General features: G+C 34.8%; 1 protein-coding gene across 3 annotated transcripts in view; it reads left to right on the top strand.

Moving 5' to 3' along the window:
• The window catches only part of LOC148299602 (uncharacterized), a 111088-nt gene that overhangs the window by 7423 nt on the left and 76086 nt on the right, over window positions 1-27579 (top strand). For all 3 annotated transcript variants that reach the window (XM_088275914.1, XM_088275915.1, XM_088275916.1), the window contains exon 2: window positions 9791-9994. In XM_088275914.1, the coding sequence (XP_088132040.1) occupies window positions 9846-9994 (149 nt within the window). In that variant the 5' untranslated portion in view covers window positions 9791-9845. The remainder of the gene's footprint in view (window positions 1-9790; window positions 9995-27579) is intronic.

Below are 27579 nucleotides of genomic sequence, written 5' to 3' on the forward strand. Positions count from 1 at the left end.
ATTTAGTTGTATTGTATTAGCACGTATATTTACCCGGAGCCAATGAATGTCAGTCTAAGAGCAGTTGAAATTCACTTTTCTGTGAGAATTTAAATTAAAAATGGAAAAGACGCTAACACTCTGAAAAAGAAACTTTACTTACTACAAACATATCGTGGGTATACTGGCAAAAAACTTTAACTCGAAAATATGCAATTTGACTAATGATGCCGTATTATAAATTTTCAACGTTCTATAAACTGGCAAAATACACTAAGTACTTATGTAGTTTGAAATGTCATATTTATGTGGTTTTACAAGTAAATTCAACTTTAAGTTTAATAGCGGGTATTTTATTCAGGCTAAATGAAAGCAATTCGTCGGCAGTTCTAGTCAGAACTTCGGGACGCGGATCTGACTTGGGAGGATGCAAGGGAGCTGGCAGCGGACAGAAAAGCCTGGAGACAGTTTGTGGACTCCATATGCTCCACCTAGGGAGCGGATATGGTTAAATAATATATTTAATAAATGAAAGCTTGAAATAACAGGAATTTTGGAGTCAACTTTTTTTTTGCCAGTATACCCACGATATAGAAAAAAATTAAACTCCTTTCCTTTCAATAACTCTTTTCTCTTCAAAACCATATAATTATTTTAAGTCGTGTCTTCTTCATTCTTGAACTGTTCCGTGTCTGTCTTCTGTGCTGGTCGGGGTTGTGGAGGCGTTTGTGTACCGGCCAACGTCGGGTCGGAATCAGATCTAGCTGACTAACTGAACTAACTAAGTACCGATACCTTTCACTGCCCACGCTGGGGCACTTCTAGAAAATTTGGTGGTGGTTTTACAAACTTTTATTTATTTAAATTGGCAGTGACAGGGATATTGAAAGCTTTTTAATGTAAATTCACAGTAAAATCGCGATACAATTTTGTTTCACATTTTCTATAAATTTCGCAACTTAGTTCATAAAACAAAATTTAAAAAATTGGTTTGCAAGAGAAGGTCTGTCAGGAAGCCTAGATGCTTCTGTATCAGATCTGGGAATGCGGTGGGACAGCTTTCAATATTTATTTGTTGAAATGGCTAAAATGATCGATATTGATTTTTTTGCCTCCATTCTTTGAACGCGATGTGAACGACATTTTGCAGAATACCACTCTTTTATGCTATGCAAACACTCGCTCGTGGCCTCTTATCTGGCCAAACACCCGACAATTTACAATAGGCAATGCGCTCGTGTTCACAATACAGGCCTTTGGCCGCGAAATCCATCAGTGGGTCAGATTACGCTACACATTGTACGCAGATAACGCCCTTATCATATCGCACTCTTGTGATAGCTTGTATCGCATTATTAATTTCGCTATTGCTGTGACAAAAACAGCTTTGCAAAATTGACACTCAGTGACACCAAAAAATGAAAATTAGACCTCAGTAAAAGTGCCTTAGTTTTCCAGATATTTCCACTTTTATGTATTTCCCGAACATCTACGCATTAGATCAGTTTTTTGAGTGTCACTTCTTCAAATTTTCATAATTTTGGATTCTCGGATTCAAGGAGACTCACGCAGACACTCATTTTTCATGGCTCCAAATCTGTTTCATTAATTCCACAGAGACTTTATGTTAGAAATTAATTACCTAAGTTTGTTTCGATTTAAAATTTTGCTTAAATTATTTATTAAAAAAAACGGATCTAAGTACCTTCTTCTACGTATAACTCACAACGTACATACAGTCGGGTTGTGGTCCCGTGGTAAGTGTCGCGGACTCTTTAGTCATAGTTTCTTGGTTCGAACCCCTCTACCACAATTTGATACCTATTTCTAATAATGAGCTGCTTAGGCTCACAGAAATAGTAGGAAATTGAAATACATATTTGTGAAAATAATAAAAACACAAATATTTCCCTTTTTTTTAAATATATATTTCCTAACTTTTTTCATATTCACCTTTTTGATTTTTGTTTTCTGTTAAAACCTAATATTTGTAGTTTATATTAGCACTTTTGATCTGTACTTTTATTTCTGATAATATCTATTGTATTGCCAGTGCCCTTTATTATAACCTAAAATATAATGTATACCCACACACAGGCCATGCCTTTGTGGGATCTTTTTTGTATAAATTTTTTATATTTTTTTGTACTTGTAATTATAATATGTTGTGAAATGCAAAAGAATTTAAAATAAAGGAAAAATATATGCAAGAATTTTTTTTTGTTTAATCTCTAAATGTTTTTTAATAGTTTTATATCATAAATGTGGATTTGTTTAATTGGCTTTTTTTTAACGCAACTATTTTTTGTTAATGTAATGTAATGTTTATTATTGTTAATGTAACTATTGTTTATTATATCATTTTTTATATGTAAGCTGTACAATTCCCGAATAAATAAAATAAAAAATAAAGTAAATATTTCCTCAACTTTAGCCCGTTCGGGAAATTGGACGGAACACGGAACAGCGTACAATGGCAGTCTCTGGGCGGGCGCCAAGTGTGGAAAGGCAACTCACGAGACGGGCAAGTCGAGACACGCGGGCGATGACATATTGAGAATTACATCTTCGACAAAAAAAAAACTGTTTTCATTGAAAATATCGTGTTTTATTCGCCAGTGTGTTGTGTGTGCCCACGTATCGCCGGTCTATTATGAAAATGTTGTAATCGGTGCATATGAAATTACCGTTTTTTGCAACATTCAACCATTTTTTTCGATATTAAAGGGAAAATTTAATTTTTTTAATTATTATTTTTTAATCAATATGGTTACAAAAGTTTTAATTATAATTTTAATTTATTTTATAGATATTTCTACTTTTACAATCTTAAAATTAATAACGCAGTTCTCTCCAATAAAGAGACTAAGCTCTTGTGCTTGGAAAGGGACTTAACTTATTATTTATTGTTTATGTTTGTTGGAAATATAATCAAAATAATTGCCGTCGCTAACCACTAAGGTGGTATGGACATGTGGAGCGAATAGATAAGAGAGAATGACTGAAATATATGTGGCGAATGTGAACGGGAGAACAGAACGAGGACGGCCGAAACAGACTTGGCACAATCAGGTCAATCAGAACCTAAAATCTGATGGTGTCAAAAGTCTACGTAATCGGAGGATCTGTATGACTAAATTAGTTCCATCCTCTCTGCCTACCCCTGCGGGGAAACGGCGTGATGGTAGTAGTAGTAGCATTTATTTGATGGCAGTGACAGGGTTATTGAAAGCTTTTAAACGTAAATTCACAGTAATTGCGATACAATTTTGTTTAACATTTTCTATCAATTTCGCAATTAATCTCATTAAAAAAATTGCTTTGCAAGAAAGGGTCTCTCAGGAAGCCTAGATGCTTCTGTATCAGATCTGGGAATGTGGTGGGACAGCTTTCAATGTGACTGTATGTTACTATTAATTTATCTAATGGTTTTCTGACAGAATCAAGCCGCCCATCGGTTGCTTTTATCGACTGAAAAACGATACGTAGCGTTGGAAATATTGGATATTGAAAATATATCCATCAATAATGTTTCAATTCTGTTAAAATGTTCATCCAAATACTTTGGGCGATATTATTATGTCAGATTAATCAAAGAGAAAACTTAAAAGGCCAAAATTTGAATCAGGAAATTTAGAAACGATTTGATTCTAATGCATTTTAATTTAAGTATTAATTTTAAATCAAACACAGATTTTTTGAGTCTACTAAGTTGTATTTTATTAAAAAAAACACATAAAAAATTAATATTGTGACAATTGTTTCGCCTTGTTAGGGCATTATCAAACGAATGTCATTCGAACGACAAACGAAATTCGTTTGATAATGCCCAAACAAGGCGAAACAATTGTCACAATATTAATTTTTTATGTGTTTTTGTTAATAAAATACAACTGAGTAGACTCAAAAAATCTGTGTTTGATTTAAAATTAATACATAAATTAAAATGGAGTTCTACAAATTAAACGCCAAATCAATAAATAATGATTCTAATGCCTCTGAAGCAGATTGAGATATTTTTACTGAAACTGCGTGGAATTGCATTTAAAGCCCAATATACGACGAATAGCCACTTAATTTTCTGTAAACGCAGATAACATTTAACGCAATTTTTTTCTCAAAACGCCGTTCTTGTATTGAAAAAAATATATTTTCTTTGAAAAAAGTACAATATATGGTTTTGAAAAGAAAAGAGTTATTGACAGGTAAGAATAAATATAAAAATATTTTTTCAATATACGTAAGTATGTACATTCTAAATAACAAAAATACGTCCAATATACATTCATTTTTTTATTATTTCGTTTAATAATGCTCTAACAAGGCGAAACAATTGTCACAATATTATTTTTTTATGTCTTTTTGTCAATAAAATACAAATTAGTAGACTCAAAAAAATCTTTGTTTGATTTTAAAATTAATACATACAATATATATTCTTAAAAAAAAATCGGGGGTGAGGTGGCGACCGGCTCTCCGCGAAGCCGAACGCGTAATGAATTCTATTATTGCAAGTAAGGCCTTAATCTCCTAAAGTGATTCACCTTGAAATCCTAAAATTCGCTTTAAATTTTGACACAACGTTTCATTCGAATACGCGTATTTTTTATGTCACAGGTAAAACTCTGTTTTTTTTACATATACATATATTAATGGAATGATAAGGAGAGTGTTAAAAAAATCAGTTACGTCAAATGTTACCCAGGTTTAAAATATAAAAAAAATATATGATTAAAAAAAAATTATAAAAAAATTAAGTTGTGATTTAACGTATGTAGGGCCTTAAGATTTTCAATATATACATTTGTATTTACATATCGTAGTCGTACAGGAGAAATTGACCAACTGACAAAACGTAAAATGTTAAGGCGGGCCATTTAAGTCACTTTTGTTTCGCAAGAAAATAAACATTATTGCAGTGTCATTTCTAAGAAGTCAATATATTATATATACTTCCGAGTTTAAAATCGGTTTGGGTTTTTTGCAGGGCAATATTAGGCTAGTAAGATATCAAACAGTCATAATCACGTTTTTGTAAACAAATGCACTTGGTCACTTTCTCCTGTATGACTACGACATATAGATAGATGGGTGGATGTATATGGGGCCGGTAATAGAAAGCGAACACCCAGAGGCTAGATTTATGGGATATGGTACGCGTGGTGTAAGACGAGATCAGAAATAGCGCGCGCAATGACTGACAGCTGCCTTCCTGTACATATTATAATAACACCACTGACAACTTAAGTTCGTCCATTTTCCATCTGAATTATGGCTCATTTCCTACGCGGTGTACATTCGCCTTTTCCCCTCGTTTGCTGGAGTTATAGCGAGCAGATTGACTGTTCTAGTTGCACATTAGTTTTTACTTGTTTTCTTTTGATAATTCTAGGCGCACATTAGTTTTTACTCGTTCTACAATTGCCAATTCTAGTCGCACATTACTTTTTACTTATTTTTCTACCGACTATTCTAGTCACACATTAGTTTTTACTTGTTCTACATCTACAATTGACAATTCTAGTCACAGTTTAGTTTTTACTCGTTCCGCAATTGAAAATTCTAATCGCACATTCTTTTTCACTGTTCACTTATTCACTTGTTGTAATTGACAATTATAATCGCACATAAGTTTATACTAATTTTTCTATTGACAATACTAGGCACACATTAGTTTTTACTTGCTTTTCTATGAACAATATTAGTCGCACATTAGTTAGGTATTACTTGTTTTTCTTTTTACAGTACTAATCGCACATGTTTTACTTGTTCCGTTATTGACAATTCTTGTCGGACATTAGTTTTTACTTGCTCTGAAATTGACAAGTCTAATCGCACATTTGTTTTTACTTGTTCTCCAAATGACAATTCTAGTCGCACATTACTTTTTACTTATTTTTCTATTGACTATTCTAGTCAAACATTACTTTTTACTCGTTCTTTATTTGACAAATCCAACATTAGATTTTACTCGTTCTGCTATTGACAATTCTAATCGCACATTAGTTTTTACTCGTTCTGCAATTGACAATTCTAGTCGCACATTAGTTTTTGTTTGTTCTGCTATTGAAAATTCTAGTCACACATTAATTTTTTCTTGCTCTGCAAGTGTCAATTCTAGTCGCACGTTACTTTTTACATATTCTGCAATTGACAACGGAAGAGGGGCACAAGTCCTATAGTATATGTTAGAGACTTGTGCCCCCTTTCCGTTTCATCACAGAATTCTAGTCGCACGTTACTTTTTACTAGTTCTGAAGGTGACTATCCTAGTCCGTGGGGACTAGACAAGGATTCATTTTTACTTGTTTTCTTTTTATAATTCTTTTACCTTTTACAGGTTTTGCAATCGACAATTCTAGTCGCACATTATTTTTTACTTGCAGAAATACCGCCCTGGTTATATGCCGTCTGTCCAAACCTACATAAATACGTCTATATAAGGAGCACTTGACATTTGACTCCGCACTAATCAGACGAAAGAATCTCAGTTCCCAGACTCCAAGTCCAATGGGTACTGAATGAACTCCTCTCAGCCATCGTCTGAATAAAATAACTCATTTCATCTTTACAAATTAACTCCAACTTTGTGCATTTAGGCGCAGATATCACGTGCGCGTTCGTTCTCACGAATGGTTAAAAGGCGCTTGAGCGATTGTCCAAATTATGGCTCGCTTCTCATAATGCATTTGCGCTCATTAATTATACCATAGAAGTCAAATTGAGTGTCTCTGTAGTGCGATTACTAAGCAGAATCGTTAAAATATACCTATTTTAATTTTATTTCTTTATTACTTGTTCACAAATCTGGAATATCTCCAATTATATGAGTTATTTTTCACATGATTGTTTGACATCTCAACATAGATTAAGAAGAATATGGAAGTCTTTGAATTTACGGGGCTTGCGACCGTCATAGGCTGGTTTAAGTTATCACTTTACACACGTGCAATATTCACTAATTCTACCCATGATTTAATACCATACTACTCAAATTCTTGGAAGTTCTATATACTTATATGATCCAATTTTGAAACATTGTACTTTAATCACTTAGAATTTCACTTGAGACATCTATTGGTGGGATGAATATTTATTTCTAAAGTAGTTTTTTATTACGGTTTTGACATTTGTACAAATATAACAATTTTGAAAGATATTTTTTTGTACAAATTTCAAACCGTAATAATTTTGATGATGAATGACCGTAGAAATTTTATTTTAATGACCTGATGATGGAATGATTCTGCCGAAACTGTTAGTCACGAATAAGGGCGCTTGTCCACTATTATCCCGGGATTTCACCGTCCGGCATTCCGGTTTTGAAAAATGAAAACGACTACGCCAGTTTAGCGTGATCGAATTTATGCGCAACGCATTCACGCACCGATCAAGAGCACCGATCCGAAGAAATATGGACAAAAGCACAAGCCAATCCAAGCCAATCGTCGTATTAAAACGCTAACTGACGTGCCGGACGGTAAAATTCTGTGTAATTCCGTGTAGTGGACAAACGCCCTAAGTGTTAAAAGTGGCATTACACAAAGTGAATGATGAATGATAAGGAGAGTGTTATATTACCATACCACAATGTTAAAAATGCTTTTAATATACAAAAAAAATATTAATGAATTTTAATATAAAACCATAAGCTCCCGAGAAAACCATTCGTTTAAATAAAATGCTTACAGAGCTCCACCGATAAGGCGATATAAGGAACGAACTTTATGGACTGAAATACGGAATATAATTTTATTATATTAATAAAACTGTTATTAACCATCGATTTTGATATCGAAGAGAAGAAATGTGATCAGATAAAATGGTAGAACGGAGTGATTAGGAAAGATTTGCGAAGTACGAGCTTAGTTGTTGGAAGAAAGCCACTTAAGAAAATACGCAACGAAGAGAAATCGTAAATAGGTCCCAAATGATTCATAGAATTGATTAGTGAATTAAATATTTTTCTTTCTTCGAGAGAAAAATACGGAGAAAATAAAAGTTGTTCTAAGAAAAATACTAAATAAGGAAATATATTTCGTCTTCTCTGGTCTCAATCCTGCGTATTGGTCTGCAGCAACAGATGACCTCTCGTTCCCCATTCTCGCCTATTTTCGGAAGTCCTCTTCAGCTCCTCATACGTCGAGCAGCCCATGTCTTCGTATAAGTCGCTTAGGTATTCGCGGCGTGGGCGTCCTCTGGCGTTTATTCCCTCGATCGTCCCCTCTGTTATTTTGTGCAGGAAACCCTCTTGTCTTAGCACGTGGCAGATCCATTCGGAGATAGTCGCGAGTAGGTGCTGCCTTTCTTTGATTAATCGTAGTAGGTACCTCGTCGTTGGAGATGTGGTCTCTCCAGGATATCCCGAGCATCATCTTCATTAGTATTTTTTAAGTAACATCTCTTCTTCCTGACTCCATCCCAACTTATTGTCTTTGCAGACTGTTAGGGTCAGCTCTCCTCGTCCTCAGGTTATAAGTCTTTCTGTCTCGGACAACGTCACCTAGGCCAGTGTTCCGCAAACTTTTTTTTATTCAAGGTACATCTACCAAATCAAGAAATTTCAGAGGTGCATATTTACCATATTGTGGTAACATATTTAACCCTTTCGGTCCATAATTTTTTTAAATAATTCCACCACGTCCACAGTAAATTTACAGCATTACAGGGTTAAACAATACATCTAAGTTTTTTTTAAATAAAACTACACTTGTGTTAAAAATTTATTTTAATTTTGAATGTATACAATCTTGTCTCTTATTATTACATTTTACACTAAATACGAGTGAGAAAAAAATATGTTAGCTTGTATTTTAACATTAAACTGATGAAGAAAGGAATGTCGAATGACATTCGACATTGGACTCACCGGAATAAAGTCTATGTCGAATGACATTCGACATAGGACCGGAAAGGGTTAACATATTATGTTTAATGCGAAATGTGAGCCTACTTAACTGAGCACAGGCGATCAAAATATGGAGCAATTGTGTTATTTTCACATAACTAGACGTTTTTTCGCGGCACACCATCTAATCACCACGGTACACCAGTGTGCCGCGGCACACACTTTGTGGAACAATAACCTAAGCCATGCCTTCGAATCAAGTTATCTCTCTGCAGCATCCATGCATTCTTTGGTCTTCCTCCAGATGTCTTTCGAGGGTGATCCATTTATTAGTAACAGATCGAAAACCTTTTTTGAAAACGTTAATCACTTTGTGGTAATACTTATCTATTTTTAATTTAAGTTTTACTTAGTAAATACCACTATCTCCTAAATCTGTTGTGACACGTGTTTTGTTGCATTCCGCATCATTCTCAAACACTGTATCTGAAGTTGAGTTTAAATTTCTGAGTTGTGGGGACTATTTGCCTAAAATTCTCTCTGCCTGTTATGTACTCCAATTCATAGCAAATTCTGTTTATATATCTTAAAAATAATAAAATCTAAAAAACTTGCCACTAACCACCGTGCCACTTTTCCGCAGGGGTAGGCAGAGAGAATACTCGTAGAACACCACAACAATATGTCTTTGCAAATAATTGACAACAAAAAAATGTGCGCGGAGATACGTCTGGCCCCTTACTTGCTGAATTAGATTGGCTGTCCAAACTCAAAACACAGTAACGGACTTTTTTTGTAGTATGTTTTTTTTTGCATTTTTGGACTAAGTAGATTTTACTTAGTCCAAAAATGCAAAAAAAACGTACTACAAAAAAAATAGTCCCTTACTGTGTTTTAAGTTTGGACAGCCGAAATGTTTGCGAGTACTTACTTAGTGTAAAATGATTTGTCGTCTGTTCGCAGGGTGTGGTCTGGGGCGGCCGGTAGGCGGGAAGGGCGGCCCGATGCGCGCGCCGACATGGCCTTCATGATGATGAAGAAGAAGCGGTACAAGTTCAGCGTGCAGTGCTGCGTGGAGGAGCTGACCGAGGTGCCCTTCGTGGCCGCCGTGCTGTTCGCCAAGGTGCGCCTGCTGGACGGGGGCAGCTTCCAGGAGCACAGCACCAGGTAGGAGGTCGCGACAGAGACACAACATCAGAACTGGTGATGGATGAGAGTGACGGAGCGATAAAACGTACGTGCTAATCGATATAAGCGTGTTGTTGAACTGATTAAATGCGCCGGCATTCGGCATCGAGATATTTTCTATCAAGGTAGCTTCCAGGAGCACAGCACCAGGTAGGAGGTCATGATAGAGACAACATCAGAACTGATGATGAATCCATAAAAGCGTGTTATTGAACCGATCAAATGCACGTGCATTTGGCATCGAGCTATTTTAAATCGGGGCAGCTTCCAGGAGCACAGCACCAGGTAAGAGAACTCTGTCAAACATTCGTCTGGGCTCTCTTCATGATCTGTGCGAAAGAGACATATTTAGAATTGATTATGAATGAGAGTGACGGAGCGACAAAACGTACGTGAGAATGCAAAAAGCATGTAATTGAACCGATTAAATGCATGACAATTCGGTATCCAGCTATTTTCAATCAAGAGGAATCATGCCCTTACAGTCTTGACACATATTTTTTGTCAGTGTATAATGAATAAATAAAAAAAATCATATATGAATGTTAAACTCAGCTTCAGTCCCCTCGACGACTCATGTTTATACTCGCTTCTCTCAAAGCGAGTATAAACATGCGTCGTGCGTGAATACTACACACAAAGAGAATACAACTATATCGTAGTCGTACAGGAGAAAGTGACCAACTAACAAAACGTAAAATGTTCAGGAAGGCCATTCAAGTCACTTTTGCTTGGCAGGAAAATAAACATCAATGCAGTAAGTCATTTTTAACAAGTCAATATACTATACTTCTAAGTTTAAATTCCTTTGGGATTTTTTTCAGGGCAATATAAAGATAGTAAGATGTCAAATAGTCAATGATCACGTTTTTGTAAAAAATGCACTTGGTCACTTTCTCCTGTATGACTACGATGTGTTTACTAGTATTTCACATTTTTAATGTAGTTTCAGCGGTTTGAAAAATGCTATTTTGTGGTTATTCGTGACATATTGAACTCCTGAACGTGTTAATGTCATGTGGCGACATGTGGACAGTTAGTTAACGAGCTAAAAATCCATTAAAAATAACTAATCAACGGCTTGTTCGGCCTCATAGATGGTGTATACTGTGCAAAGCGGTTGGAGGGTGGTGACGTTTCGTAATTCGCGGATAGCTTGACATGAAAACACGTCATAAAATATGCACACTGTTTGCTTTAGGAAACATTATGAATTATGACATAAGAACAGGTGCAATAACTTTGTAGACGAGCGGTCGCCAATTGTATTGAACGATTATGTTTGAAATAAAGCGATCATTTTAGTCCAGAAGAAGTTTCTGAGGTATCTCTACATGAGAGAGTACGGCTATTATCCTTGGCTCTACCCGACCGAGTTTCTCCAGGGTATGCTTGGCTACAATAGTTTAGAGACTAGAAGGAATGTGTATTTGATTGCGCATTTTTATCGATTGTTGCGCGGTATGATCGATAATCTTGAAATTATCCGGAGCATTGATCTGTATGTTCCCGATAGTTACCTAAGACAGCGTCGGTATAGATTGTTTCACATTCCTATACACAGGACCAACCTGCCGATGGTTATGCCTGTAGAAAGAGCTACCGCTATGTTAAACAATATCTCATATGATATTCTGTTTACCTCATTTGATATTCTGTTGATATCTGTTTCATGTGTCTGAAGGAGTTTTCCGAAGCGGGATTCTTCTACACCTCTAGCAATAGTATTCTTGCATATTTTCGATTTTAATGTATTGGTTAGGTTAGGTTAGTTGTTTTTTCTTCTTCCACACTCAGTTCAGTCTCTCGTTGTTCGATACAGACGCAGGCCGGACATATCAAGGTCGCGCTGTTTGATCAGGTGCTAGAGCGGCCCCAGACGCGTTTGATCCGAAACCGGTAGTGATGGCGGGCGATTCGCGTTGCGTAATCTGGCCGTTAACGTTGACCAGACGTCGATTGTTGGACGGCGATCAAGCGATTTGCTGGCCACGTGTTTCAGAGTCAATAGCGTACTCGTGATGTCATGCATTTTTTTAAAGCACGTATTTAAATCAGACACTTAGAATTTTATACATATTATTCTTTAATAAACCCACTTTTTATAACAAGTGTTTTCTTTAAAACACTTGTTTTTTACCACTTGAGTTTATTTTATGACCACTAATTTCGGAAGCTAAGCTTCCATCTTCAGGTCTAAATGTAAACTCTGATAAATCTCACGAATCTAGTAATTTTCTTTTCTATATTTAATTTTGTAACATTATTTTAGTTTTGAATATTGAAAGCATTAACTTTGTGGATCATATTGATATATTATTTTGAGAAATAAAAAGACTTAGTGTTTTGAACCACTCACATTTTTATTTGCCAACTAGTTTAATAAATTCATAAATTAAACCCTGAAGAGGGCAACAGGTTGTTGCCGAAACTAGTTGGCTAATAAAAATGTGAGTGGATCAAAACACAATATTTTGTATTTATATTTTAGAATTTTTTAATCATTTTCCTTAATATTTCTTCTTTTTTAAATATTTTTCTTATTTTCCATCGACTTTTTCTTGTTAAAAATTATAACAAAACACATATTGTTCTTCCCTTTACACGAAAAAAGATGGAAGTCAGTATCAACAAATAATAATAATAATAATAAAACCCTTATCCGCACCCCAATGGTGCATAGGGCACTGTGTCATATAAACGCGGTGTTATCTTGATCGTTTACACATGAAGGAAAGGTGATCAGCCCTCCGCTTCAGGTACCAGTCCATGGTAATATTGAATAAATATAACAGTGAAAAAAATCACTTATATTTATTTTACCCCCCTTGGGAATCGAACCCGGGACCTCCAGAACGGTAGCCGAGCGTGCTGACCATTACACTACGGTGGCGGACATTGTACTGACAAAAATGGGTTTTATTTTTATTATATTTCTTATAAATAAAACCCCAGACACTACACATCGGATTGCAATATGATGTCTCTGAGTGAAAAATGGCTTTAAAGCATTTTTTACAACCACTTTGACAATTTGAAATTTTTTAAAACTAAATATGAACCCGCCATACAAGTAAATCTACACCTTCCTACTAAATGATTTTTTTCTGTATTTTTGTATTAAATTAAGGCTCCGCATGTCTTGTTTACATACGCATAATAATTATTGTGAAATAAATCAATACATTGGGCAGTATATAACAACCCTTCCATGTAGGTAATTCCACATTCTACATACCACCCCTAACTGTATGGCCACTAGCTGTTTGACTATCCACTCACTCACATTCTCACATATCACGGAACCCCCCCCCCCGCCCACACATTAAATCAGGGATGACTAACGTTTGGTTTGGAATAATAGGCGCGTAAAATCGAAAATCTACAAATTAACTATAAAATTATGAGAAAAAAAATGCTCGCTAAATACGCAATTATTTCGTTATATCAACTTTAAACAGTGTCGTTTAATAATTTGAACAGAAAATCTATCAAGAAATCTCAACAACAAAAAAATATTATTTGAAAAAATACTGATATTTTCATATTATTTTTTGACATCTCATCAAAGACGAAGAAGAATATGGAAGTCTGGGCATTTACGGGGCTGACGACCGTCATAGGCTGGTTTAAGTGATCACTTTACACACGTGTAACATTCACCAATTCTACGCATTATTGACAACCACACTACTCAAATTCTTGGAAGTTCTATATATATGAACCAATTTAGAAACCTTGTTCTTGAATCACTAGAAATTCACTAGACACATGATATTTTCAGTCACGTAAGATTTGAGTGCTCGCTACTGTTATTGTAATTTTCACTACTGTAATTTTAATATAAATAAAATAATAAGTTACTAAACTTTGTTCACATTTAGTTAGTTTAAAAAATAAAGCGATTCGCGTTTAAAAATAAAGGATACCATGCATAAAATATGGCAGAACACGCCATTCGAGGGTTTAACCCGCCACGATTAATTTCAACCGGAAAATAATACCGTTTAAATTTCCCACCGTAACCGATGGTTAAGGTTTAAACGCGCTTTTTTCAAATGTGTATTGCCTTAATGTATTCTGGAGTACTTAGTAGCGGGTAGGCTTTCAAGAAAAGTTCATAGTTTAATGCACAAATGTATATTTTAACCGCGCAATGACCATTTACATGATTTTCTGTATGCAGTAATGGAGTTGTGTGTTATGTTACGAGTAATGCTATATAATACGAAGTAAGCCTAGGTTTATCCGGGTTAACTTAGCATTACCCAATCCTGTCGGGTAATGTTCGAAAACTTAAAACAAAAATAAATTGGAATTTGCAGTTTACCCATGTATACCTAGGTCTTCCTAACACTGGCCGGGTAATGTTAGGATAAGTAAGGTTTTTTTTTATTTACTGTACAATATGATTGGTCCATTTTTTAAATGTTTTTTTTTTTTTATATTAAAAAAAAAATATTCTTCTATTTATTAATTATTACTCTGGACTGGTACCTGAAGCGCAGGACTGATCATCTTGTCTGCATATAATAAAGGATCGAATAAACATTGCGTCAATTTGCCGCAGTGCCCTATGCGCCATAAGGGTTAATGGTAGTGGTAAATAAGTAGATTAAAGATTTCGGACTAATGAATATTTCCATTTATGTTTATACTAAATGTACCATAATAATAATAATAATAAAACCCTTATCCGCACCCCAATGGTGCATACGGCACTGCTTTATATAAACGCAGTGTTATCTTGATCGTTTACACATGAAGGAAAGGTGATCAGCCCCCCGCTTCCGGACCAGTTCAGGGTAATATTGAATAAATATTACAGTGAAAAAAATCACTTATATTTATTTGACCCCCCTGGGAATCGAACCCGGGACCTCCGGAACGGTAGCCGAGCGCGCTGACCATTACACTACGGAGGCGATCAAATGTACCATACATGGATATAATATTCTAATTACATTTTTTTAAATGGACTTATGCCTGATCAGGTATGCCAAATACTTGAAAGTGGTTAGGTTAGGAGTCGTAACAATCGGCGGGTATGTATGAGGAGATGCATGAACGTGGAAGAGGCAAAGAATGTTTGCAAAGACAGAGTGGTGTGGCGTTCTATTCCCTCTGCCTACCCCTGCGGCGAAGCGGCGTGATGGTTAGTTAGTTAGTTAGTTAGACTTATGCCTGCTGCATAGTAAAAAAATGAGAGATTTTAGAAAATAAGTCAAAACACAACAGGGCTCCTGCGTCTAAATGTCTAGACGATTCAACTTGTCGCAATATCGCTCATTCCTTTCAAGAACGTCATAAATAAAAAAACTTGATTTTTCAGGAGAACGTTTTTAAAGTGTAAAAATATAATACAATGTATTAAAAATAAATATCAAGCCACTTATTGAACTTTTTACTGTGCAACAGATCTTTTTGGTAAAACCTGAATGTTTTTTCTCCAATTGAAAAATATTAAGTATATTTCAAATAATAATTAAACAATACCTTTTCTACAAAATGCAAAAACAATATTTTCTGCCCTGTAGCGGGTAAATATTAAGTTTAAAATATGCCGCTTTTGCTGGGGTATAGTAGGTACATTTTTTGGGCATTCCGAAAACATGCACAACTGAAAATTGACGATTTTTGATTTATTATTTACGTTATTATTTACGTTCTTGAAAGGAGTGAGCGATATGTCAATAGAAAATTCATGCAAATTAATACTGGCGTTGACCGGATGGGTTGTACGAATCCATTTCAGGAACATTTACGAACTGTTTAGATGACTTTGGGTAACAAGAGATCGTTGATCCTGAAATTCAACACGTAATTAGCCGTTTTTAAATTAAATTAAATTAAGTAGGATTGAAATGATAAACAAATTTAAGTGGGATCAAAATGATATACAAAATTAAGTAAAACATAGGTGTAAGCAGTCATTGACGAGAAGCGTCCACTTTTCAGGTGTTTTCAACAATTTTTTTGGACTAGATACACGATCAATCTTGCAAACAAACAAAAAATGTGGATGCCCAGACTTCCAAATTCTTCTTCATGTATGTTGAGATGTCAAAAAATAATATGATAAATAACTCCCATATTTTATTTATTGTTTCGGCATTAACTTTGTGGTAAGACATGTTACAATGATTAAAGAAAACACTTCGTTTTTTACCACTTGAGTTTTATTATAGACTACGTGTTTCACAAGTTAAACTTCCATCATTCAGGTCTGTATAATAACTCATTATACAGACCTGAATGATGGAAGTTTAACTTCTGAAACATGTAGTCTACAATAAAACTCAAGTGGTAAAAAACGAAGTGTTTTCTTTAATCATAATAACTCCCATAATTGGAGATAATCCAGGTTTGTGAACAAGTATTCGGACACACTCAAAATGTTTTTGAAATTGTGGATGTTCATAATGGGTAGAATTGGTTTATGTTGCACGTGTGTAAAGTGTGGTCACTCAAACAAGCCTATGGCGGCCATAAACCCTGTAAATAAATGCCCAGACTTCCAAATTCTTCTGCATCTATGTTAGAGATAAAAATCTCTGAAAAGAAGTGATAACATTTAACCATACTGTATACATCGATATGAGATCAAAAGATGCCGCAAAAGTCATGCGTAAAGATAACTTACACGCAATTTAGGAGTCGATTGAAAAGGTAAAATTACCCTTCCCGCAGATAGCGTATTAAGATGGCAAGGAAATATTTTTAAATCTTGAAAGGCCCCTATTAAGTTATATTAGCAAATCAATATAAATTGTCCGAACGCACAGTGATTCACCCAGAACAAGCTAGGTGGACAAAAACATTTTATTCTATGATTTGATTGTTCTGGTATTGATCAATATTATTTCATTGATTTTTCGAATAACTATGCATTGTTTGATAATTCTGAAGCTTTGGGAATATTTTAATTTAAAAAAACTTAAGTACGAAATAAAAAAAGTATTTAAAAAAAAATCAGTATTGTTATGACAAGAAAATACATAATATACACAATTAATACAAACCCTTATCCGCACCCCAATGGTGCATAGGGCACTGCATCATACAAACGCAGTGTTATCTTGATCGTTAACACACGAAGGAAAGGTGATCAGCCCTCCGCTTCAGGTACCAGTCCAGGGTAATATGGAATAAATATTAGAGTGAAGAAATCACTTATATTTATTTGACCCCCCTGGGAATTAAACCCGGGACCTCCAGAACGGTAGCCGAGCGTGCTGACCATTACACTACTGAGGCGGATACACAATTAAACACATCATTAACTATACAAATAAATTTACTCTTAATACTATACAATCAACTTGTGAGGGCCTCCGATAGTCACACATCAATGGCATTTTATGACCAAAATCGCGTTAATTCTTAAATAATGATTAAACAAAAAATTAAACCTGTGGTAGGCAAATAATTATTTCCCTATATTATTGTAGAATTATAGCAATTTTTATCATAAAATGCGATTAAACTGTCGCTGTCAGAAGCCGCCTTTAGTTATTGTTATTGTACCTATATACTTTACGGAAATAATTTAGATTACAGAAATAAACATAGAATAACATTAATAAATAAAACACCAGACTAATAATCATTTTCACGACTCATCATCAATCTCACAATCAGACGAATCAGATACTAAATAATCACCATCGTTACATGGATGAAAGTTATTTGCCACCTGATGTTGCCACCTGATGCTATTGAAGGCGGGACAATTAAACTCAGAACTTCCAACGGTAATTTATCGGTTCTCTTTCTAGGTACTTCTCTGAGTGAGTTAATTACAGGATCGGATGTTTTCAAAAGCATATTCAATAAATCTGTATTCGTGGAAGTACGTGACAGTTTCCTAGTATGGTGCTCGCGGAATCTACGACAATCTTTATTTCGGGCCTCTTGAGATTTTTCCGAGAGCTCCCCGACTGGAAGAATGAATGTTTTAATAACCACCGTACTGTGTACTAGACTTGAGGCTGACTTCCTCCAGATGATGAAGAAGCGCAGGGATGATGCATTTTTATATTAAATTTTACATCTACGCCCTCTAACCAATTTTTATTTTTGTTTAAAAAATGGTCCGTCTTCATATTAGCTGCAGTCCACTTTTCAGAGAATTTTGACGAAACACTTTAAAATTTTATCAGTAAATGCTTCTTTGAATCAAAAATCATATCCGTAGCACTAAATTTTTTAATAATAAAATCCATCAGACGAAAATTTCGTTCTTCTTTCGCATGTTTCCGCCATTCTTCAAATAGTTCTAATTTCGAGAGAGAGCACTCACGATCTGAAAAAAAAAAAAAATGAAACTTGCTACTATATGTCTTATAAAAATTATATATCGTTGTATAGCTAATAAATGTAGCTACACAATATCAAAAAATTAGCCTGGATACATCTGGGGACAAAAAGATGCATACGTTCAAAAATTTAAAACGAAAAAAAAAATTACAATTTTTACGTAGTTTTTCAAACTCTATCATAACTCATACTGTCGTGCATTTGAACCAAATTTAAAATAAAATAAAATAATTCATACCCTTTTAAGTAAAATCCATTACAGCAATAGTAATATTCTTCACTTCAAGTCTTGTAAGATGTTATTGAAAGCACTGCAAAATAGCAACTAAATTGTTTACAAAAAAGGAATAACCTTATCACTTCATTTCAACCGCTTATGACTCATCGTTCTGGAATATTTGCCATAATAATTACCTGGAATTGTGACTAATGGGGGGTTGTTATTATCATGTTATCATCAATAAGTCGATTCATTGAATTGACTTTTGTCTTGCTGGCTTGTTCTGGGCGAATCACTGTGGAACGGTAGGATTACGTTCCCCGTAACGACTCTCCACGTGGCCGTAAAACTAGTTACGATTCACTCGCTGTCACGAATTTCGGCTTTACGGCAATGACGCAATAGGTCGGGAGTCGGGAGTACTCGTGGACTTACGTCACAGTACAACAAATCCCATCAAGTTACATACATATTTCTATAAATGTAACGGTAGCCATTAGATATGGTTCAAATCATCGGCTTTTTCTTACGAACTATCGGCATTTTTTCGACATATCGCTCACTCCTTTCAAGAACGTCATAAATCAAAAAAACTTGATTGTTCAGGAGAACGTTTTTAAAGTTTAAAAATATAGCACAATAAATTTAAAATAAGTATCAAGCCGCCTATTGAACCTTTTACTGTGCAACAGATCTTTTTAGATAAAACCTGAATGTTTTTTCTCCATTTGAAAAATATTTAGTATATTTAAAAAAAATAATTAAACAATGCATTTTCTTCAAAATGCAAAAACAACACTTTCTGCCCTGTAGCGGGTAAATATTAAGTTAAAAATATGCCACTTTTGCAGGGATATAGTTCATTTTCTGGGCATTCCGAAAACATGCACAGCTGAAAATTGACGATTTTTGATATATGACGTTGTTGAAAGGAGTGAGCGAAAAGTTCTAAAAAAAATGTGCTCGAACAACACGTGTTGCTTTTTTTTAATGAATAACCCACAATGCCTCTACTTTTTAGAGGCTTGTCTGCAGGTAGGATAGTATGGCTAGGAAAGGTCCAGGACCCAGACCAATTGAAAATAAATACTTCTTAAATTAATTTTTGTCAGTACCGCAGTCGAGCGGCTACCCAACTACCCCACGTCGCTTGTCATAGTTTGGCGTGGCGTTGTATTCTCTCTGCCTACCCCTGCGAGGAACGGCGTGATGGTTAGTCAGTTAGTCATAGAGATCAACTCGATGATCATCGACGTCACAGCCGAAAGCCGCTGATCTTGTTTACCTTCTGCTTTCTGTTTGTTTGGCTACTACGCGCGAGTGTTTAGTCTCAATTTGGAGAGTACGTCATTCGGTAGACGTGGTCTAAACATCGTTTATTATCATCACGTTTTAAATGTTAATCAATTAATCTCGAGACGTTTTGTTTTTCTTTCTTTAATCTTCTGGTTTGCGTGTATCTTCTTCTTCTTTTTTCAGATCCTGAGGATCTGTTGTATGTGGTTGTTGTGTGGATCTGAAGTATCTGCTCTTGCCTCAATCCCATAAGTGGCTATTGGTCGAACACATTCGCTCACTCCTTTCAAGAACGTCATAAATCAAAAATCGTGAATTTTCAGTTGTACATGTTTTCAGAATGCCCAGAAAAAGTACTACATTCCAGCAAAAGAGACATATTTTTAACTTAATATTTACCCGCTACAGGGCAGAAAGTGTTGTTTTTGCATTTTGAAAAAAAGGTGTTGTTTAAGTATTTTTTAAAATAAACAAAATATTTTTCAAATGGAGAAAATACCTTCAGGTTTTACTTAAAAAGATCTGTTGCACAGTAAAAAGTTCAGTAAGTGGCTTGATATTTATTTTTAATACATTGTATTATATTTATAAACTTTAAAAACGTTCTCCTGAAAAATCAAGTTTTTTGATTTATGACGTTCTTGAAAGGAGTGAGCGACATGTTTTGTATATTTTCATTTTATTTTCTATTCTTATGTGTGTGTGTGTTCCTCCACACCGAGTTTCTGAAGCATCCGGATATAACAGCAGCATTATCAATTTGTTTCTGGGTCTCACCATCTATCTATATATAATTATCTAATTTCATTTATTGATTCGGCAGTCACTTTGTGGTTATATCTATCCATTTTTAATTTAAGTTTTACTTGGTAAATACCACAATTTCTTGAAATCTATTGTCACCATTTACGGTGTTTGAAAATGATGCGTAATGCGTCGAAATTCGTGTCACACAGATTTAAAAAAATAATAATGAAGTTAAACTAACTACATTTTTTCTATTTAATGAATGGGCGTAATGAATGGTGAATATTACACAGTGTAAAAAGTGTTCACTCAAACCAGCCAATGACATGTCATGAGCCCTGTTAACGCCCATACTCCGTATTCTCCCTCGTCTACATTTGAAATATCAAATGAGGTTGTGGTCCCGTGGTTAGTGTCGCGGACTCTTGAGTCAGAGTTTCTGGGTTCGAACCCACTCTACCACAATTTGGTACCTATTTCTAATGAGCTGCTTAGCTCTTAATAAAAACACAAATATTGACATACAAAAAATATATTAAAAAAAATAGTAATATTTTTTTGTAAATATTCAAAATGGCGGACGTTACGATACGTTAGTGAATCATACCAGGACTCGTGGGTTGGCCAGAACCAAATGCATCAAATCAACCTACTTGCAGACTGTACTTTGTACAAAATAATGGTATTACACGCTCACGCCATCGGGGCATAGAGGAACGCTACGGCGTGACGTCACAACACCGTATGACGTCATACTCGGCGTACTTAAAATACACCGTCGAGATTTCTTTTCGGCAAAAGTACAAAACATTCAGGGCAGTGGCGATCCCGCAAATCGGAGGTCGGCGGTACAAACTATCTCAAGAATAGGCAATGTTACTGGATATGACAAAAGTGGTCAGGTGTGTAAGCATTCATATGCGGCTCGTGTTTATACTCGCTGTGAGACAAGAGAGTATAAACATGAGAGTGTAGTTAGCACGGCATCTATCTCGTTTGTTTGATTTCGTATAATATGTATTTAGGAATAATCGGCGTGTATGTATGAGGATATGCATGAATGTGTAAGAGGCGAAGATTTTTTTTTTTGGAAAAAAAAAATTGGTGTGGCGTTCTATTCTCTCAGCCCACCCCTGCGGGGAAGCTGCGTGATGGTTAGCTGGTTAGTTAGCTTTAGTGATAAAATTGCTTATCTTTTTTTTTTCATTGTTTTGTTTTGAGGTTTTGAGATAATATTGGATCTAAACGATGTGACAAAATTATCTTCGCTAAAAAAAGATTACTCAAGGACTTTATAAGATAAAACTATAACTTTGTTTTTAACCACTTTTATTTTTGGTTCTTTTTTCGCCAAAAGGTTTCGTCAAGCACCTTGTCATCTTTAGGGTTGGATATGTGTTCAACTTAAGTAAGTAGGCGGGATAAATGAGTGATTAAATACATGTGGTTTGAAGTGAGAGGGGATGGAGGTGTGGAGTTTTATCAGTATCATTTCTAAAAATAAGGATAATATTTAAAAAGGGCTAATTATGGCATATTTCTCATATATTACTTGGTTATAAATTTAGGACATCATAGATTTCTCGTATATATTAATTTATTGTTTGGTTTTAAATTTAGAACACTTTCTATTTCTCGCATATTTTTCATTTATTATCTGGTTTTAAATTTAGAACACCACACATTTCTCGCATAGTTTTCATTTATTACCTGGTTTTAAATTTAGAACACCACAGATTTCTCGCGTAGTTTTCATTTGTTACCTGATTTTAATTTAGATCACAGATTTCTTGCTTAGTTTTCATTTATTACCTGGTTTTAAATTTAGAACACCACAGATTTCTCGCGTTCGTCTATTACTCGATTTTAAATTTAGATATTACTTAATTTAAATCAGTCACTTCCCCGAAAATCATAATTTAATTATGAAACATCTCTGACGTCCTTAGATCGTAATGTGACGTTTGCAAGGGGTCGTTGCCAAAAAAAAACTCGATGCGTCAGTATTGTGTGTTGGTAGTGAGAAATACAAAGGCCAATGCAGCATCTTTTAAATGATATCTTTGTGATTTTTATTCGTGCTTTTTATGTTTCTTCTTCTTAGCCTCCTGGCGAATCCCTCTTAGGTTTGGCTGTGCAGTGCAATGTGGGGTAGTCTGGATGGTTCCATTCTCCTCACATGCGCATACCATTGTCTCCTTCATTGCCTTCCCCACCTAACAACATCTTCGATCTCGCATATTTCCCTTATCCTGGTGTTCCTTATTCTGTCTCGTAGACTCTTGCCAGATACGCTCCTTAGAGTCTTCATTTCTGACACGCTTAGCGCTTTTTTTTTGTTACTGCGGTGTCCGCTCTGCTTTCGATCCCATATGTCACGATGGGTCGCACACAAGTTTTGTATACCCTTGGACCTCGTATAACACGGTTTTATATAACACGGATGAATAAACTGTGGCATATTTTTTGTATACACATGTATTGTACACGCTTTTTATAACACGGTCTTAGAAAAATAAATGAATAAAATAATATGTTTGTTATTTATTTATTTTTTCAAAGAGAAATATTTGTGTTTTTTGTTGTTGTTATTTACACAAAAATCTTTCAATTTCATACTATTCCTGCGAGCCTAAGCGGCTCATTATTAGAAAAAGGTATCTTATTGGTATAATAACCGGGTTCGAACCGAAAATCTCTGACTTGAGAGTCTGCGACACTAACGACGGGACCACAACCCGACACATTAAAAAAATAAAGTACAAATTCATGTAAACTATCTTAGATTTTTTTGGATAGCAAACCATAATTTTATATAAACACGTATAACACCGGTTTTTGTGGAACCATTTATATATATATATATATATATATATATATATATATATATATATATATATATATATATATATATATATATATATATATATATATATATATATATATATAATGGTTCCACAAAAACCGGTGTTATACGTGTTTATATAAAATTATGGTTATATATATATATATATATATATATATATATATATATATATATATATATATATATATATATATATATATATATATAACCGTGTTATATGGTTCCGAGGCCCGAGTGTATTTTGATTTTGCTGCCGATCTTCATGTCAGGGTTTTTCCACATAGAATTTTTAGGCATCCTGAGATGACTGCAGCCTTGTTTGCTTGCCTTGCGTTTTACGTAACATTATAAATGTTTTTTTTTTCTTCAAATTTGATGAATTAAACAGTATTATCAGAATGAAACAGTATTTTCTTTTGATAAATCGAACAATAATCGTTGCTAATATAAAAATAATATGTTAATATATGAAATCCTTTGTCATTTTCTTACTACTGAGCGTTAAACATTATCATTACAATGCATCTTTGCAATATGTTGTACAATAATTTATTGTCATCGTGAATTTATAATAGAATTTCCATCTTTATCTTCCGGAAGGTTGTATCTATTATTTTATGTACATATTACATACGTATTCTTACCTCATTTGAACATACGTGCTAATATACCAGTGTTTCATTGTATGTTTTTGCCTAGAATTTTCACTAGTGAATCACATGAAATTATAGTGACTTTAAACATAAAGAGTAAATCCACTCACAAGTAGGTATTGGCTATAATACTTTTTTATTTATATTTTGTATGTCCGCCTCCGTAGTGTAATGGTCAGCACGCTTGGCTACCGTTCTGGAGGTCCCGGGTTCGATTCCCAGGGGGGGTCAAATAAATATTTGTGATTTTTTCACTGTAATATTTATTCAATATTACCCTGGACTGGTACCTGAAGCGGAAGGCTGATCATCTTCATGTGTAAACGATCAAGATAACACTGCGTTTATATGAAGCAGTGCCCTAAGCACCATTGGGGTGCGGATAAGGGTTTTATTATTATTATTTATTATTATTATTATTCTTCTTCTTCTTCTTCTTCATCTTGTAGGCCTTGTGGCCTGTTTTTAAGAGGGATTAGCCTCCTGCGATGTCGATTCCCAGCTATCGACCCATCTCTTTGGTGGTCTGCCTGGGAGTCGTCTACCATGGGGTTCATAGTTTTTATTATTAGTATTTATCTTTTATTTTTGTATTTCTAAATTTAACAGAATAGTTACATAAATTGATTTTTATTTAAATTTAAATGTAATTTATTTATTTAAATTTACTTTTATTTACTACTACTACTACCATCCCGCCGTTTCTCCGCAGGGGTAGGCAGAGAGGATGGAACGCCACACTCTTCTGTCCTGACATACACTCCTCGCCTTCTTCACATCCATACATCTAGTCATACATGCCCTCCGATTACGCAGACTTTTGACACCGCCAGATTTATATGCTTTTATTTATATGTAATTTAATTATTTATTTAAATTTACATGTACATGACAGCAAAGCCAATTGCAATATTTATAAAAATAAATGCATTTAAAAAAACATTTATTCATAAATATTTTTTTAAATGCACAAAATAAAATAAGAGGAAGTTCTAAAGTTTTAAACAAAGCATACAAAAATATATAAAACGTACAAAAAAATATATAAAGGCTTATAATGTTAAAGCCAAAACAAGCGCATGATAAGCGGTGTTTCATAAGCCGTAGCTAGATTTTAGAGTCACTTGTACGATAGGTAATTCAAAATTACTTGTTTTTTTGCCGCTGCATTCAAAATATCTTTTTTATTCTTCGACCCAGGGAACATTTGACGTCATTGAATTTTTGTTTAAAATACCGTTTTTGTATTGAAAAGTTATGTTTTTCTTCGAAATGAATATATGGCTTTGAAAAGAAAGAGTAATGTATTGAAAGATAAGTTTTTAAATATATATTCTAAAAAATCTAATTCCAACACATAAATATTATTTTATGTATTAATTTTTAAATCTAACACATATTTTTTGAGTCTACTAAGTTGTATTTTATTAACAAAAACACATAAAAAATTAAAATTGTTTCGCCTAGTTATGGCATTTTCAAACGAATGTGAAGACTGACGGTCCTTATGTAGCTATACAACTCTAAGTTCTAAATTCTAAATTAATACATAAATTAAAATGGAGTTCTACAAATTAAACGCCAAATCCATAAATACAAAAATATTATTTTTAAATTGTGCGTAAAGATACGTCCGGTTTCTCGCGCAGCCGATCGCTTACTGAATCATCCAGTTTGCGAGTTCCCCCTTAACACCACTCGCTTCTCTTCAACACTTCTTGTTCCCTGATCTTCTACTTATATTCATACTTGTCCTCTAAGTAAAAATATGCGCAAATTCTTTCACTGAATTAATTTCTGGAAACGGTTGTAGATTTACGACTGCGACTGTATGTTGTATTATTTTATACAGATATTGAAACTAATTATTATACCATCTGCGTTAGTACAGCCTTCTTGCCTCGTTAGGGCCTTGTCACACGTGCGCTGTACCAAGTTCCGCTGCGACACGTTCACGGACGCCGCACAAGGTCTTGGCCACGTATCGTGCAGATATATAACAATGATGTATGTATTAATTTTAAATCAAACACAGATTGTTTTGAGTCTACTAAGCTGTATTTTATTGACAAAAACACATAAAAAATTAATATTGTGACAATTGTTTCGCCTTGTTAGTGCATTATCAAACGAATGTCCACTTTCGTATCCGACTTTTTTTTGTTGAATTACCTAACGTCCAAGTGACTCTGAAATCTAGCTACGGCTTATGCAACACCGTTTATCATGTCCCTACTCAGGCTTCAACTTTATAAGTTTCATAGTCTATGCCTACTTGTGAGTGGATTTACTCTTTATGTTTAAAGATTCCGACATTCGTTTGATAATGCCCTAATAAGGCGAAACAATTGCCACAATATTAATTTTTTATGTGTTTTTGTTAATAAAATACAACTTAGTAGACTCGAAAAATCTGTGTTTGATTTAAAATTAATACATAAATTAAAATGAAGTTCTACGAATTAAACGCCAAATCAATAAATAACAATGATGTACACATTCGGTAATATGAGAAATGCGGTGAATTGAAAAATATGATCGGTATTTTAGTACTTATCTCCTATTCGTACCACTACGGTGCAAAGGGCACTGCACCGGGTCGACACGGCGTTGATTATCGTCGATTTAGGTATTTTATGCTATGGGTGATGCAGAAAGATAACATGATTCGAAGGCATGGCCTAGGTGACGTTGTCCAGGACAGAAGGACATAGGACATAGGTTATAGAACCTGAGGACGAGGAGAGCTGACTCCAGCAGTCTACAAGGACAATAAGCTGGGATCTAGCCAGGAAGAAGATGGGATACAGGCTATGTACACTTCTTCTTCTAACCCTTATCCACACCCAATGGTGCATAGGGCACTGCATCGTATTGACGCAGTGTTATCTTGATCCTTACTTACATAAAGGCAATAGGAGGAGGAAGGAGATATAAATTAAGAGTGTAAAATCACTAATGTTTATTTTCATTCCCCCTGGGAATCGAACCCGGACCTCCATCACGGTAGCTTAACACGATAACCATTACACCGCGGAGGCAAACCTCACTAAGTAGTACTAGCTTACCTTACTACCTACCTCTACTGCCTACTCTAGTAAGTACCTCCCAGCAATGAGCAAACGCTGAGAAGTTCCTGATTGGCCCACACTAGATTATCCTTCCTATTCCGAACACAGATTCAAATAAAAACACATTGAATTAGTTAGAAGAAACAAAAATCCACTAAATGATCAATAAACCTTGTACATAATTAGCAAGGTAAATAATAAATGCAACTCCCATAAAAAAAAACTAAAAACCCTAGTGAGTAGTACCTAGCCTACCTTACTACCTATCTCAATTAATTCTCTGTGCACGCCACTGCTTGCGACATAATACAAAGGTTGGTGCGTTGAACAGAGCTCATAATCCCCGGGCTCATCTGCTAATCCATTCAGTCATTGTCTAAATAAAGTCGTAA

The sequence above is a fragment of the Brachycentrus maculatus genome, unplaced genomic scaffold (assembly GCF_059751285.1).
Source record: "Brachycentrus maculatus isolate JH-2025_06_01 unplaced genomic scaffold, ASM5975128v1 h1tg001056l, whole genome shotgun sequence".
NCBI lineage: Eukaryota > Metazoa > Arthropoda > Insecta > Trichoptera > Brachycentridae > Brachycentrus > Brachycentrus maculatus.